Below are 14,082 nucleotides of genomic sequence, written 5' to 3' on the forward strand. Positions count from 1 at the left end.
GAGAGATAATACAAGGATTAAGACACATGCCTGGTATGAGACCAACCGGTCTGAAGCCCAGCACCAAGTGGTGCCCCCAAGCACTGCCTGGGGCAGCCCAGGTCACCCTGCTGCCCACAAGCTAAGCAGCAGCGCCTCCTCGGGCCTGTCACTGCAGGGCTGTCCTGGCTGCAGAGAATCAACTCCAAGGCGGCCACCAAAACAATAAAGCAAAATGGCTCAGGTGACAGAGTCTTTTTTAAAATGATCAAGAAATAAGACGTGTGGGAGAGAAAGAAACAGAGAGACACCGAGGACTGTTGAATTCAACTGTGAACTCACAAGGCACAGCCTGTCCCAGTTGATTCTAAACCTCCCCCTGTTTGGAGGACTGCCTTACTCCATTAAAATATCACAGACCAAAAAAAAAAAAAAATCAGTCTAGCTCATTCTCTCACAACTACTTGGCCCTAACCCCACAATATCGGGATCCCACGAGCACAGCACTTTCCGTTCTGATGTCGAGCTGAGCGTCCCTCCTTCTGGATCTGCTGAAGCTTATAAAGGGGCTGGATTCCTGACAGCCGTCAGTGCAAGGAGATGCTGCATGGTTTTCTGGCTTAGCTCTGTGAGGTCACCTCCGAAGATACTCTTTTCCTTCCCTCTATGGAAACATCTTTCTTTGTCACACAGGAGGAGTCATTTTTGAAGTGTTCATTTCCCTCCTCATAAGCCTTACAATAACACTACAATTAACTCAGTTACTAAAGTGCCCTTTGGAGGAAAAGAACTATAACAGCACCATCTGGAAAGAATTATAGCAGACCCATCTGAATATAATCACTAACTTATGCGAGGTTCACCGACTTTCAAAGTTGAAAAAGACATTCTTATCAGTTGGTCTCAGAGCATACACATGAAAATGAAATCAAATGAAATTCAAGGAGATATCAGAGCTACATCCTCTATTGTGGCATAATATGAAACTCCAGCAGTGAATTCTAGCTGTGTATCTCTGATGTACCTGGCACTGATTTAGGTGCTTGGGACGTTATGAAGCAAAAAGAAATATTCCAACTTACACTCTAGAGAGGGGAAGAGGCAAGAGGCAGCAGAATTTGGAAAAGGCAGACAATAAACAATAGACATCATGAAGTAAATTATATAGTGCAAATTATATAGTAAGGAGATGGTAAGTGTTACAGAAAAAGAAAAGGAAAAACAGACCAGAATCGGTAATTAAGAGGGGACAAGGGTGATTACAAGGGGACAGGATGATTGGGGTAGACCTCGATTAAGACTATAAAAACAGTGCAAGAAGCAGCCATTTGGAAGTTACACAATATCTTCCTTAACATGCCACTGTTTCCTACTGACTCGATTTCCCGTTTTTGGAACTGAAATAATGATGCCCTTCAATTAAGGGTGAGGTAGTGATTATTAGTTTAAGGATCTCCTCTGCTGTGGAAAGCAGTGGAGGGAGAAGCAAGGACAATGGTACTGGGTAATGAAAAGAGCTTTCTAGAAGAACATCTTGAACCAGGTACATTTTCCCTATGTGAAAATAAAATGAATACTTTCCCAAATCCACTTGGGACATAAAACCAATAGTCACAAAACATTACAAATTTTCTAAATGCTACGTATTCACAGTGTTACTCCATCATCTGTTGTTTTGAATTATTTCTTAATTTTCTTCTATATATTGTTAAAGTGGATGTCAACATCTGCTTTAGATCATGGAACCCCAAAAGGCAAGAACTGGTCTAATTAACTATAAATGTCAGCATGATGCCATATATAGGTTGGCACACATTAAATACTATTTGATCATAATTAAATTAGAATTAGGAGTATATTTTTTGTCTTTCAATGTGAACCCAATTTAAAAACCAAAAAAGTCAAATACCTCAGAGCACTGAACCCAGAGCTGCACACATTTCCAAAGCACCCGTCAGGAGCAGTAGAACAGTGAAGAATGAGGTAAAAAAAAAAAAAAGATGCATGAAGCAGAGCAGAAATAACTTGCCTGGGTTTGGGCACTCGGCCTAATCACATGTCAGTATGTAGCATGGAGTACATCACTGACTATCTCCAAACCCGAGTCATTTCACCTGGGACAATTCAACAACTATTACCTCTTCCCTAGGTTCTTGTGTATTGGAGCTAATGAACGTAGAAGTAGTTGGCACCTTGCCTGATACATAAAAAGCAATAAAAGTTAGTCTTTTTCATGGCCAAATATTTTCCCTCTCTTCTGCACCACCCCACCCCCACTCACACACACGTCATCAGTGAGGATATAAATTTCTTGCTTTGAACTATAAGCAGAGTGGAGAGAGAGCCAAGATCTCTTTCCTCCTTCCCACCAACTCTGGCAGCCTCTCAGATGTGGAATCCCTGGTTATTTCCTTTCTCAAGGAGGAGATACTATTCTGGTTTGACAGATCCTTTCCTGGACACACTCTCAGAATTCCCTAAGGTTCTTATCGTGGCTGGAGGATAACAATGCGGAGACTATGGGAGTGAATAATCGCTCTCTCCTAGCTGAAAACTTCCTTTATTGACTTCTAACTTCCGGCCAGTATCTCACTGCCAAATCAACCCTTGTTATGGCAATTATTAGAAGCAATTTTCTTAACACTGAAAAGCACATTTGGCCTTCAACAATAAATCACATTAAGTTCACTTACTAGCCATGTAGACTAGTAGAATATTTGCAAAATTAAATTCCTCTCATTTCTGCTTCCTTCTTTAACCCTTAAAAAACCAAATGAAAGGGGGAAGAAATATCCTTAGTTGGCCCTTTAGCAAGACACTGTGAATGATAATAAGTATTAAGTTAATAAAAATGTTCCGTATTGGAGCCCGAGCAACAGCACAGCAGGGAGGGCATTTGCCTTGCATGCGGCCAACCCGGGTTCGATTCCCACCATCCCATATGGTCCCCTGAGCACCCCGGGGGTAATTCCTGAGTGCAGAGCCAGGAGTAACCCCTGTGCATCGCTGGGTGTGACCCAAAAAGCAAAAAAAAAAAAACAGTTTAGTATCTAGAATGATGACACAAAATACTCTTCATTGAAAGAGAAACTGAAAGCAATACAATGAAATAACTCGTTCTTGTGTGACTTGTGGTTAATTGTCCAAGTTTCCTATTATGCTGTATTGTCTATATCTATATCTATCTGTATCTCTATATATTCTCTATATCCCAAGCCCATAACACAGTACCTAGAACATAACTGGTCACCGAAAAATTTTTACTGAACAAAATGAGTAAGCTGCCATATGGTGTGACGCAAAGGACCAATATATGACCTTTAGTTCTTAAAAGACAAAACGTTCAGTCCTATTCTATGTGAACCATACTCCCAACTCTAGCATCTACATTTTTCGCTCCGAAATAGGAGAACAACTTCTTTTTGAAGCATTTCCGCTTGCTTGGCACATTATTCCCCACTCCCACCCCCTCCAGTTTTTCTTCCTTTGTTTTTTTGGACTGGGGATATTTGTATAAAAACGGAATCTTTGTTGCTTAGTAATTCATCTGTCTCAGCTGCTTGTGTTCTGTTCCCAATCAAAATTCTCCGTTTCCAGTCTACCCATCACGTCTGGAGGAGTCTGGCCTGGCCTACTCCTTCCTCCATCTCTGCCGAACACTGGGTCAGAGGCTCCTACGTTCTTCCTCTATTCACTCTGGGGCCATGTATCATACATAATAATCTCCAAAATGTTCAAGCTTCGATTTGTGGCAGGGTTACCGTCCAGGACAGAAAAGGCACAAACACAAGAGTTCCAAAGGCCATAAACACAGGGGTAAAAATCGCAAAGGGGCAGATGAGTCCATTTAGGTGGATAAAGAAACAAGCAACTCCTAACAGAGGAGAATAGATGTATATGGAAAAGCTGATCACCTATTACTATTAATTTAAGGCACTCTTTTTTTTAAGCCAGGAAGATGATGCAAAGGGTTGGAGCCCAGGTCGCAAGCTCGATCCCTGGACCTGCCCAGTGATCTGGAGTCCCACCAGGTGCCACCCTCAAGAACCAAGCCAGGAGATCACCTGAGCACCACTGAGGGGGCCCCAAACCAAAAAGACTTACTGAGAAACAAATAATAAGGTAGTTTTCAAATTGCACTATGTATTTTCCAATGTTCAATCCTTATCACGCCCCCTGTCCATCCCACAGACTCGTCTGTCTTTTCCCAGAGTTGTTCTCCTTGTTTCTCACTGTTTCTATAAAAAGGACAGTAAACAATTTCCTCGTCACTCATCATCATAAACCCTGACATGTTCAATTACCCCCCTGCCCAGTTTATGAACCAAAGTGGGCCCATAAAACTCCTCTCTCAGCAGCACCCAAATCCTCACTTCCCCTTTTTCCTGCTGGGAAGAGTATTTCCTGAACAGGAACCGAGCCACACCCGCCTGCTTATTTCTGGATGGAGATGCACAATCCCACACTCCCGGGACTCCAGAGAGACCCCGTACCTGGAAGGCAGTTGCATTCAAAAGTGAAGTCACCCGTCTGCTGGCAGGTGCCCCCATTCACACAGGGGGAGGGCGCGCAGGGCACGTAGGGCCGGTCACAGTTCTGGCCGGTGAAGCCCTGGGGGCACTGGCACTGGTAGGAACCCGGCAGGTTGAGGCAAGTGCCACCGTGCAGGCACTGTCCTGGAACTTCACACTCGTTGATGTCAATGTCACATTTCTGCCCTGTGAAGCCCGCCGGGCATTTGCAGGAGAACTGGTTGGCCATGGTGGTACAGGTACTGCCATTTGCGCAGGGATGAGACAGGCAGGCATCAGTCCATTGGCACAGCTTACCTAAAGAGAGGGGAACAGAGCTCAGTGGTGGGCACAGAAAGGAAGTCCTCCCTCTCCTTAACACTCCGCCTCTACCGACCTACCCACGACGACTCCGGGACATCTGGCCGGGCTTGAACAGAGGCCCTTTACATTTGACAGCAAGCCCAAGTCAGACTCCTCTTGAATCATCTGATCTAGACACTGTCCAGAGCCCTCAGTGAAGACACAAAGGCTAGCAGAGTACGTGAGGGGGGACCAAAGGTTCGATAGGTCCACAAGTTCCCATCCATTCCTACAGCACAAAAGGGCCTGGAGCACCAACTGTCCCACAACTTCGTGTCTGCATTAGTTGCTCCTCCCTGCAGAATGTCATCTTCCTTCCTCCAGCCCCCTTCTATACTCCCAGTTATCTTGACTACTCTATTCTTTTTGTTGTGGTGGTGGTTTGGGGGGGCTCATCCAACGATAAACAGGGTTAATCCTGGCTCTGCACTCAGGGATCACTCCTGGTGGGCTCAGGAGATGATATGGGACGCTGAGGATTGAACCTGGGTCGGCCACGTGCAAGGCAAGTGTCCTACCCACACTGTACTCCTACAGCGCCACCACTAAAGTCATCTGTAATGCCTCCCTCAGCACCCACACACAATCAGCACACTCGCATGCACGTCGCAAGCTTCTGTCCTTCCTTTATATACCTGTCATCTTGGCAGGGGTCAGATCCTCATAACAAGACTCTCAAATCACATTTACTGAACAGTTGAGGGATACTGATATTTTCCACAATATACGGCTACTAAACAGACAGCTTAGATGATAGAAACAAGTTAATCTCACTTCTAGTTCTTTTAAATACAACATGCATGCTTTCTGGAAAACACCAACATAACAATCTTGCTGTAGATATTACTTAATGAGATATTTGCCTGAATAGCTCAATATAGATATTGCTTAAATAGAAACTCTGGCTCCTTACATGTGAAAAGAACGAGAAGCTGTTGTGAGAATAAGGGTCTAGAAAGGTAACTCTTCCAGAGGGTCGCAGGCAGGAAAGGACCAGCAGAAGCAGAAGAGGAAGACTGTTGTACAGGACCCTAAGCCAGGACTCCAAGGAAGCAAAGTAGATTCTTCAATGGGGTGGGTGGGGGAGGGAGGGACGGAGGGAGGGAGAGAGAGAGAGAGACAGAGAGAGAGAGAGAGAGAGAGAGAGAGAGAGAGAGAGAGAGAGAAAGAGAGACCAGTACTTAGATAACTTTTTCCCCAAAAGCCTGAACTTTCTTTAGAACTAAAGCTATGAGAACCCTCCCCACCCCCCCAATCGGTTACTATTCCACTTGGCTATCTCTGTAGACATCCAAATATTTGACTATCACAGAAAAGCAAATGAAAGCAATGATAGATTTTTTAAGGAAGTAAAGAGTAATAAGGAAAATTTCTACTTTGAGCCTCTTTTGACCTCAGCCGACTGAGTTTGCGAAGCCTGCACGTCAGGGTTGGGTGGGACTAAAACGGTGGCACTGAGAGGCAGCAACTAATGATTCGGACAATGACACATGAACGGACTACAGAGGTTCCCTGGGAAGAGTGGGCACCTTATTCTGAATAGACTTCTCAAGAACAAAAAATCTTAACAGATGAGGTCATGGCAGTGCAGTAGCAAGATGAACTGTCAGAGTTCAGAAAGCCACAAAGCTAGTGCCTAGGGAGAGGGGCTTTTAACAAGCCATAAGAGCATCAACAGTTTACCTTTGGTGACAAGAAAAAAAAAATGCTGACCCCCCCCCCCCCATGTTAACAACACTTTAAGCAGTCAGAGAATTCTGAGTATTTGCACAATTTCCCCCGTCCTTGCCAGAATTCTCAAAATGGCATTGAGGAGAACTGTTTGATACTTAATAGTGAAGAGCCGCACACCAATGCTATATGAGAGTACCTGCTGAATTTAGGAAAGAGCACTCCAGAGTTTCATCTGTTACCTGTAAAACCAGTTTGGCAGGTGCACTCATAGGTATCCCGAGTAAGCATGTGACAAGTGCCTCCATTCAGGCAGGGGCGAGACATGAAGCAGGGGTGGGAAGTGGAGTACTGGCAGCTCTCGCCTGTGAATCCCAGGGCACATCTACATGTGGCTTTCCCCAACATGGCCTGAGGCACACAGGTCCCACCATTCTGGCAGCGATTCTTCTCACAGGGGTCTCGGTGTTGGCAATATTCTCCCAAGAAGCCCTCTGGACATCTGTATGGAAAAAAAAAGATTCCATGAAAACACTTGACATAAGCCCAAATATCAGATGATGCAGTCTATTAGAAAGCAAAACAAAACAAAAGTACAGAGAGCTAATACAGCGAGTAAGGAGTCTGCCTTGCACATACCCAACTCAGGTTCAATCCCCATTACTGCATTTGGTCCCCCAGCATGACCTGAGCACAGAGCCAAGAGGAAGCCCTGAGCAGAGGGCCAAGAATAAGTCCTGAGCACCTTCAGATGTGACCCCCCACCCACCAAACATCAAACAGAAAACCATTAAGTTATAAATCTTGAAACCTGAAGTTATTGTGAACAACTTCATAAAAGTAAAGTAAAGTAAAGTAAAGGCCCTCCCGTTGATCATCGATTTGCTCGAGCGGGCCCAGTAACGTCTCCATTGGAGACTTTGTTGTTACTGTGTCTGGCATATCGAATACTCTCGGTAGCTTGCCGGGCTCTCCGAGACTTCATAAAAATAAAATTAAATTAAAAAAGAAAGAAAGCTGAAGATGTCCCATGCTCTTTGGCGTCCTGGCAGGCGATGGAGCACCTAAGAGGCAAGCCAGGATCTTCCATGACCCCCAATATGACCCTACTTGAAGGCAAATTGCCACCAGAGCATTTTCCTTACAGCACTGCTGGCATTTAATGTTTAAATTCATTAACTTTCTCATTTTGACTAAATATTTGAAAGGAGTAGAATCTAGAAATGCATGAGCTGACCATTCCAGTCTCTCCAGTTTTAAGATGTATACAATACGGGGCAATTTCTCTCAAGAAAGCACTGAGAAAGAAGTTTCTTCTCTTTGATTCCAATAACCATCGGGTGTCCTATACTGTGCCTTCTAGATGATGATCAAATAGCCAGAACAGTGCTAGACAAGGAAAATGAGGTACAGGAATTGGGAAAGGTTCATTGTCACAAAGAAGAGGTCATGAAAATTGGACATCTAAGAAGCGTTTCAATAGAATACGAAGACTTCGATTCTGAGGCCAAATCAGCAGCACAATGGGTAGGGCATTTGGTCTTGCACACAACCGACGGGGATCAATCCTTGCCACCCCGTTGAATCCCCTGAGTACTACCAGCAGTGATCCCTGAGCACAGAGCCAGAAGTAAGCCCTGAGCACTGTGAGGTACAAACAAAACGAAACCCCAAAAACTTTGATTATGAGTTTAGCTGTCTTATTAGCGGTAAATAACTGATTCAATCTATTTTTCCATTTTCCTTTCTAGACAATAGAAAACTAAATCTATAAAACAGTTGAAGCATTACCTCAAAGATCATATTTTAGCCAAATTAAATATTCCTCCTCAAAATCAACTCCTATCATCCTTTTTTATTTCCCCAAAAATAAGGGCATGCCCAATGGACCGTAGAAGATGCAAGGTACCATCTGACAGTGCTCAGACCTGGTGGCTCAGCAGTGTCCAGGGACACCAGCACCACACCCAGACACATGGCGCTGTGGCAGGAATTCCGTGTATCATATATGGGAGGCACATGCTTGACAGCCTGACCTACTTTGCAGTCCTGTCTTGCCTTCCGATGCCCAGTCACCGGGCCCTGATTCTCCAATTACCCAGATTTGAAGCACGTGCTGCTCATGCCTGAATTTATCAGCCATTCCCAAATACCCAAGATGTTGCATTAGCTTTAACTGACAAGGTGAGGTCTTCAGAAGTCACAGTTATTAAGAAAAGGAGAGACAGATATCAAAGAACTAAGACAGAACATGCCCGGGATAATTACGCAGGAGGCAGAAAGAGGAAAAAGCATTAGGAACTATCATGGCAATGATGTAAATGGCCAAGGCCTCCTGACCCTTCCCAGAGCTGCACATCAAGGCAGAGGGAGAAGTGGCCAGAGTGCTGAATATCTTTATAAACCTACAGATGAAGGGACAGAGAGGAAGAAGCACAGCATTAAAACCAAAGACCAGATCTCTGCCCAGGGAGGAGACAGGCCGCTCTTCCTATGGCCAGAAGCCCGCTTGGATTCCTGGTGACCTTGGACAAGGTACTCAACCTCACTACTGGTTTTCTCACATTTTAAGTAGGTCATCAGCCTACTGAAACCATATAATTGTTACAAATATTGAACGAAATCAAGTATGTGAAAAAGCTTTATAAATATGTAAAACTTTTGCAAATGAAAAGTATTCTTTCTCCTTGTACTCGGCCAAGGAAAATGTACTCTATTCAAATCACAGCTTGATTTGATAATGGACGAGGTTATTTTCTGCTTGTTTTCTTTTTGAATGGGAGGAGGGGAAACCAAACCACCAATGTAGCACAGCTAAAATTAACCCTAAGCTAGATTATTAAAAGCACTTGCAATTGATTCAAGAAATCTGTTACGAATGATGTTGGAAACTGCAAAGACAATCCTCATTCACAGAGATCTCCTCTGGGCATTAGGCCGAGAGGATGACTCCGGACTCTCCAATATGGGAACTATTCGTTTGTAAATAATGGCCAACTTTTAAACCTGGGTGGGCTTTGCCCAGCTTTTCTTTTAGAGTATTTCATCACTACTTCCTCTGCAATACTACCCTGTGACATCTGCTAAGAGAATGCAACTTATTTAAATTTCTGCATCGTAACTTAGTATAATAAAGATGCAAGATTCCCAAGAAAACAGAAATAAACAACAGGAAACAGACTAGAATCAAAGAGAAATATTACTGACTCATGTATTATTAAGTTTTCATCTATGATGTTGTTTCCTACCAACTACAGAAAAATAGGTTTCACCTCAGATATATTTAAGAAATTGGTGAAAGTGGAGATTGGCAAACTACAATTCCGCTGACCACATTTATATAACCCGTGAAGTAAAAATGGCTTAGAGTTTTAGTGGTTGGTAAAAAAATCAAAAGGATAATATTTCATGACATTTAAAAATTATGTGTGGGGCTGGAGCGGTAGCACAGTGGGTAGGGCATTTGCCTTCCATGCTGTGCTACCGCAGACAACCCGGGTTCGATTCCCAGCATACCATATGGTCCCCTGAGCAACGCCAGGAGTAATTTCTGAGTGCAGAGCCAGGAATAACCCCTGTGCATTGCCGGGTGTGACCCAAAAAGCAAAAGTAAATAAATAAAAATTAAAATGCTGTGAAATTTGGAGGTGTTCTTTAAAGACTTCCTGATACTCTCACCCTCATAATACAGAGTCTGCGGCTTCTTCTGTATTACAGTAACAGGGTCATTGCTTTGAGATGACATGACATGACCTCTGAGATGAAATGACCATATTGTTTGGTGTTTTACAGGGAAGAAACCTTCCAACTCCTAAGGATATACTAAATCTAATTCTCTAAGTAGCATCTATAATGAGTTAACTATAATGATGAATGTTCTCACATCAGTTGCCATGGGAAAATCTTAATTTCACTCATCCAAGAAACAAATATTTGATAGGTGTCACTTATGTGCCAGGCTTCATTCTCGAGAAAATCCTTATGTACCCATGGGGCCTAATTCTAGTTGAAAACAAAACAAAACAAGAAACTGCTAAGTAAAATACATCAAGGGAAATGCTGTGAAAAAAGAGAAAACAGGGGGTCGAGGGACTGGAGCCAGGGATAGCAGAGGCTTCCAAAGCAAGATACCTTGGCCTAAAAGGAAAAGTCAGGGTGTTGTGGTTTGCAACAGAGGTACTGAGTGGCCATCGTGTTCGGTCTATAGTCTACTTTCAGCACACATCTCGCATTCTGAGCGAGTCCTCCAAACATCCTTTACTTGGTGTTCCCTTCTCTATCTCAGCTGCCTTTTCCCCCAGCACGTGCTGCTGGCTTCCAACCCATGGAGCAGACCTCCTGGTACTTATCTCAACTATTCTTGGGTGTTCGACTCCCCTTCTGTTACTTTATATTCCCCAGATGAGTGCGATCTTTCTATGTCTGCCCCTCTCTTTCTGGCTCATTTCATTTAGCGTGATACTTTCCATGTAGAATCACTTATATATAAATTTCATGACTTCATCTTTTCTAACAGCTGCATAGTATTCCATTGTGTAGATGGTCCAAACTTTCTTTAACCAGTCATCTGTTCTCTGGCACTCGGGTTTTTTTCCAAATTTGGGGTATTGTGAACAGTGCAGCAATGAACATAGAAGTGCAGATGTCATTTCGACTGGACTTTTTTGCCTCTCCGGAGTGGTATTGCTGGATCAAAGGGGAGCTCAATTTCTAATTTTTTGAGAACCGTCCACACTGTTTTCCAAAAGGGCCGAACCAGTCGGCATTCCCACCAGCAGTGCACCACTATTTTCTTATCTACTGCTGTTTCCTGCCTTTGTTGTCCTTCTGACTTTCAGCAAATACCTCCATTACAATGCCTCCTCAAAACAACAGTTCTAGTTCTATATATTCGATTCACTAAAGTCTTCATTCTTCCTTCCAATCTTCTCATACTGAATCCAAACATTTAAAGAGCTGTTTCATTTTCCTCTGACACCTTAATTCCTCCATTTTTCTAAAGTCTTTCTTCCACGACCTCAAAAGTCACTTCTGAATAATCCTTTTAAGTAATGTATAAAGTATTACCATATTCTGATAAGTCTTATTAAGTGATTTCAGTCATACTTATTCATAGTCACAGTTTCCTTTTTGATACAAATTCTGTTCTTAAAAGCCTTGGGTGAGACACCATGTTGTGGGCATTCCCTCCCCCCACACCCCCACCCCTATTCATTCTTAGAATACCAGAACTTTGAGGTTCATTATGCTAAATCTTGACACCATTTTCATGGTTAAAATAACATTCACATTTATTCATAGAGTCAATTTCTGCTCTATGCCACAGCTCAGAAATCAACTGGTCTAAAATCATTTTCTACCAATAAGAAGACCAAAACTAATCGACATACCCCAAGTTTGTTGTCTGTGCATCTCATAATCTCCTGTAGCTTTGCATCATCTACAACTATATCTCTATTTTTACTTAGATCTTTTGTCCAACAAAAACAGATTTAAACTGAAAGTTCTCTGCTCGGTCTTAACCCTGTTCAGTCGGTTCCATCATTATAACTACAACCATCAGAACTGAAATTCTTTGCTGAAACTGTGTACACTAATAGAAAGAATCTTTCTCAAGCACAGACTTCAAAGGTCTGCTCAAAATCTATGTTCTCAGTTCAGTTTTCTCAAACCATCACACCCATCTCTGACCCTCCCAGCCCCAGAAGCAGTGGTGAGTTGTCCTCTCCACTGTTTATAGTAGCATGGCTTTCCTTCATTTAATCTATTGCCATGCCTTTCCTGACACTTTCTGTATGAAATTCCCATTCAAATTTTTTTGGAGGAAAAGACATGTCTTGAGATCCTGGTTACAGGCTCCTTGATTACATGATTATTGTGTCATTAAACAACTGATTCCAAACAAGGTTATATTTTGTATGATGAATAAATTCAGTTGGCAAATCTGTTGGTAAAATCCATTCCAGTCCCACACTAAGGTCTGCCTTCGAGAACTGGGGCCAACATGACCATAAGAATCATCGTAGGGGGGCTGGAACGATAGCACAGCGGATAGAGTGTCTGCCTTGCATGCGGCTGACCCGGGTTCGATTCCCAGCATCCCATATGGTCCCCCGAGCACCGCCAGGTGTAATTCCTGAGTGCATGAGCCAGGAGTAAACCCTGTGCATTGCGGGTGTAACCCAAAAAGCAAAAAACTAAAAAAAAAAAAAAGAATCATCCTAGGGGTCAAGATTATTCCTTACACCCCAACAGGGTAGGCAAAAGTACGGACATGGGAAGAAAAGGGAGAAGAAGTGAATGAAAGAAGCTTAATTTAAGGATCCCTTTTTCCTAATGCAGGAGACCTTTCAGTTTTGCAAATCCCTCCTCAATTGTAAAGCAAGAACACTAGATATCCTATTAGTGCAAGAGGAATTAAGGTTTATGGCTGAACACAAGAGCTTAAATAGCTCTCTTCTTGAGATGGCTTTGAACTGAATTTGGTTAGAGGCTGGAAACATAATCATCCAAGTTCTTTCACAAATCGAAAGCTGTAGTAAATTATCCCAGGGCAAGTTTTGGAAGTTGGTGTCTTTAAAATAACGAAATAAATTCACTATGTGCCTTTTGCTCTCAAAACCGTAGCAGAGCCTCCCTCTTGGAGAGAATTTATCACTTATTTCAGTACTTTTATCAGCGACTTCTTCCTGTTTTATCACCTTCTCTAGCTTCAGACTTTGGAGCCAACACAGCTGAGTATGGGGGAAAAGCCTGCAAAGGAATTGCCAAAACAAATCTGAGGACTATCAGATTCATACGATGATGCCTTTTTCTAGAAAAAGCCTGTCATCTGTAACACAGAAAGGGCCGCCCTTTGGTTGCTAACAGGTGAAGGGGAGGGAAGACGGGGAGAAAACAGAGAAAAACAAGAGATTCCTCCTCCAGGAATCCGAAAACATTCCATCTGAAAGGATGCCCACACAGTCCCCCTCAAGGAAGCCGATGAAAACCAGACCCCAACTCTCACATGTCACCAGCAGCGTGGTTGCAGCCACTTTACAGATTTCAACGGAGCTGGAATGTGAATGGTAATTCCAGCCTCTCTGGCGATGGTTGCAATGCAGATCAGTCTCCCTAGTTCTACAGGGCAGAAAAATTTGCTCTTTCAAGTCTCCTAAGTGAATAGCCACTCGTCTAGAGAAAAGCTTAAGACACTGGAGCAGCTTGTGTCGGCTCCAGGATGATGAAGGCGGGGCAGGAAATAAGCCCCTTTCCAAGCCAGAGCCGGGTCCCCTCCCTCCCTGGTCTGCCCCCCCAAAAGTTCTCCAGCAGCAGGGCGAGTCCAAATCACATCCAGGGCTTGCTTTTTTCGGCTTTCTGCGCGAGGGTTTGGGCATTAAAAATAATAAGCAGAAGACAACAAAGGGGGGGAAAGCCACCGCGTGCGTGGAAAAGAAAAAGAGAGGCGTGCTTTACAAAACAACGATTTCAAAATCATGATTTTCTTTTTCCCAAACTGTACAGAATGTAGAACGGAGGGGAAAAAAAATGTCTCCTGTGGGTTGCGTCGGCCCTG

At 43.4% G+C, this 14,082-nt stretch overlaps 1 protein-coding gene across 2 annotated transcripts in view; it reads right to left on the reverse strand.

Annotated features, from left to right (window-relative positions):
- The window catches only part of NOTCH2 (notch receptor 2), a 169,002-nt gene that overhangs the window by 78,742 nt on the left and 76,178 nt on the right, over positions 1-14,082 (reverse strand). For both annotated transcript variants that reach the window (XM_056119102.1, XM_056119029.1), the window contains exons 3-4: positions 6,767-7,026; positions 4,473-4,808 (exon numbers count right to left, since the gene is read on the reverse strand). In XM_056119102.1, coding sequence (XP_055975077.1) covers positions 4,473-4,808; positions 6,767-7,026 — 596 coding nt within the window. The remainder of the gene's footprint in view (positions 1-4,472; positions 4,809-6,766; positions 7,027-14,082) is intronic.

Source organism: Sorex fumeus, unplaced genomic scaffold, assembly GCF_029834395.1.
Source record: "Sorex fumeus unplaced genomic scaffold, SorFum_2.1 ptg000001l, whole genome shotgun sequence".
NCBI lineage: Eukaryota > Metazoa > Chordata > Mammalia > Eulipotyphla > Soricidae > Sorex > Sorex fumeus.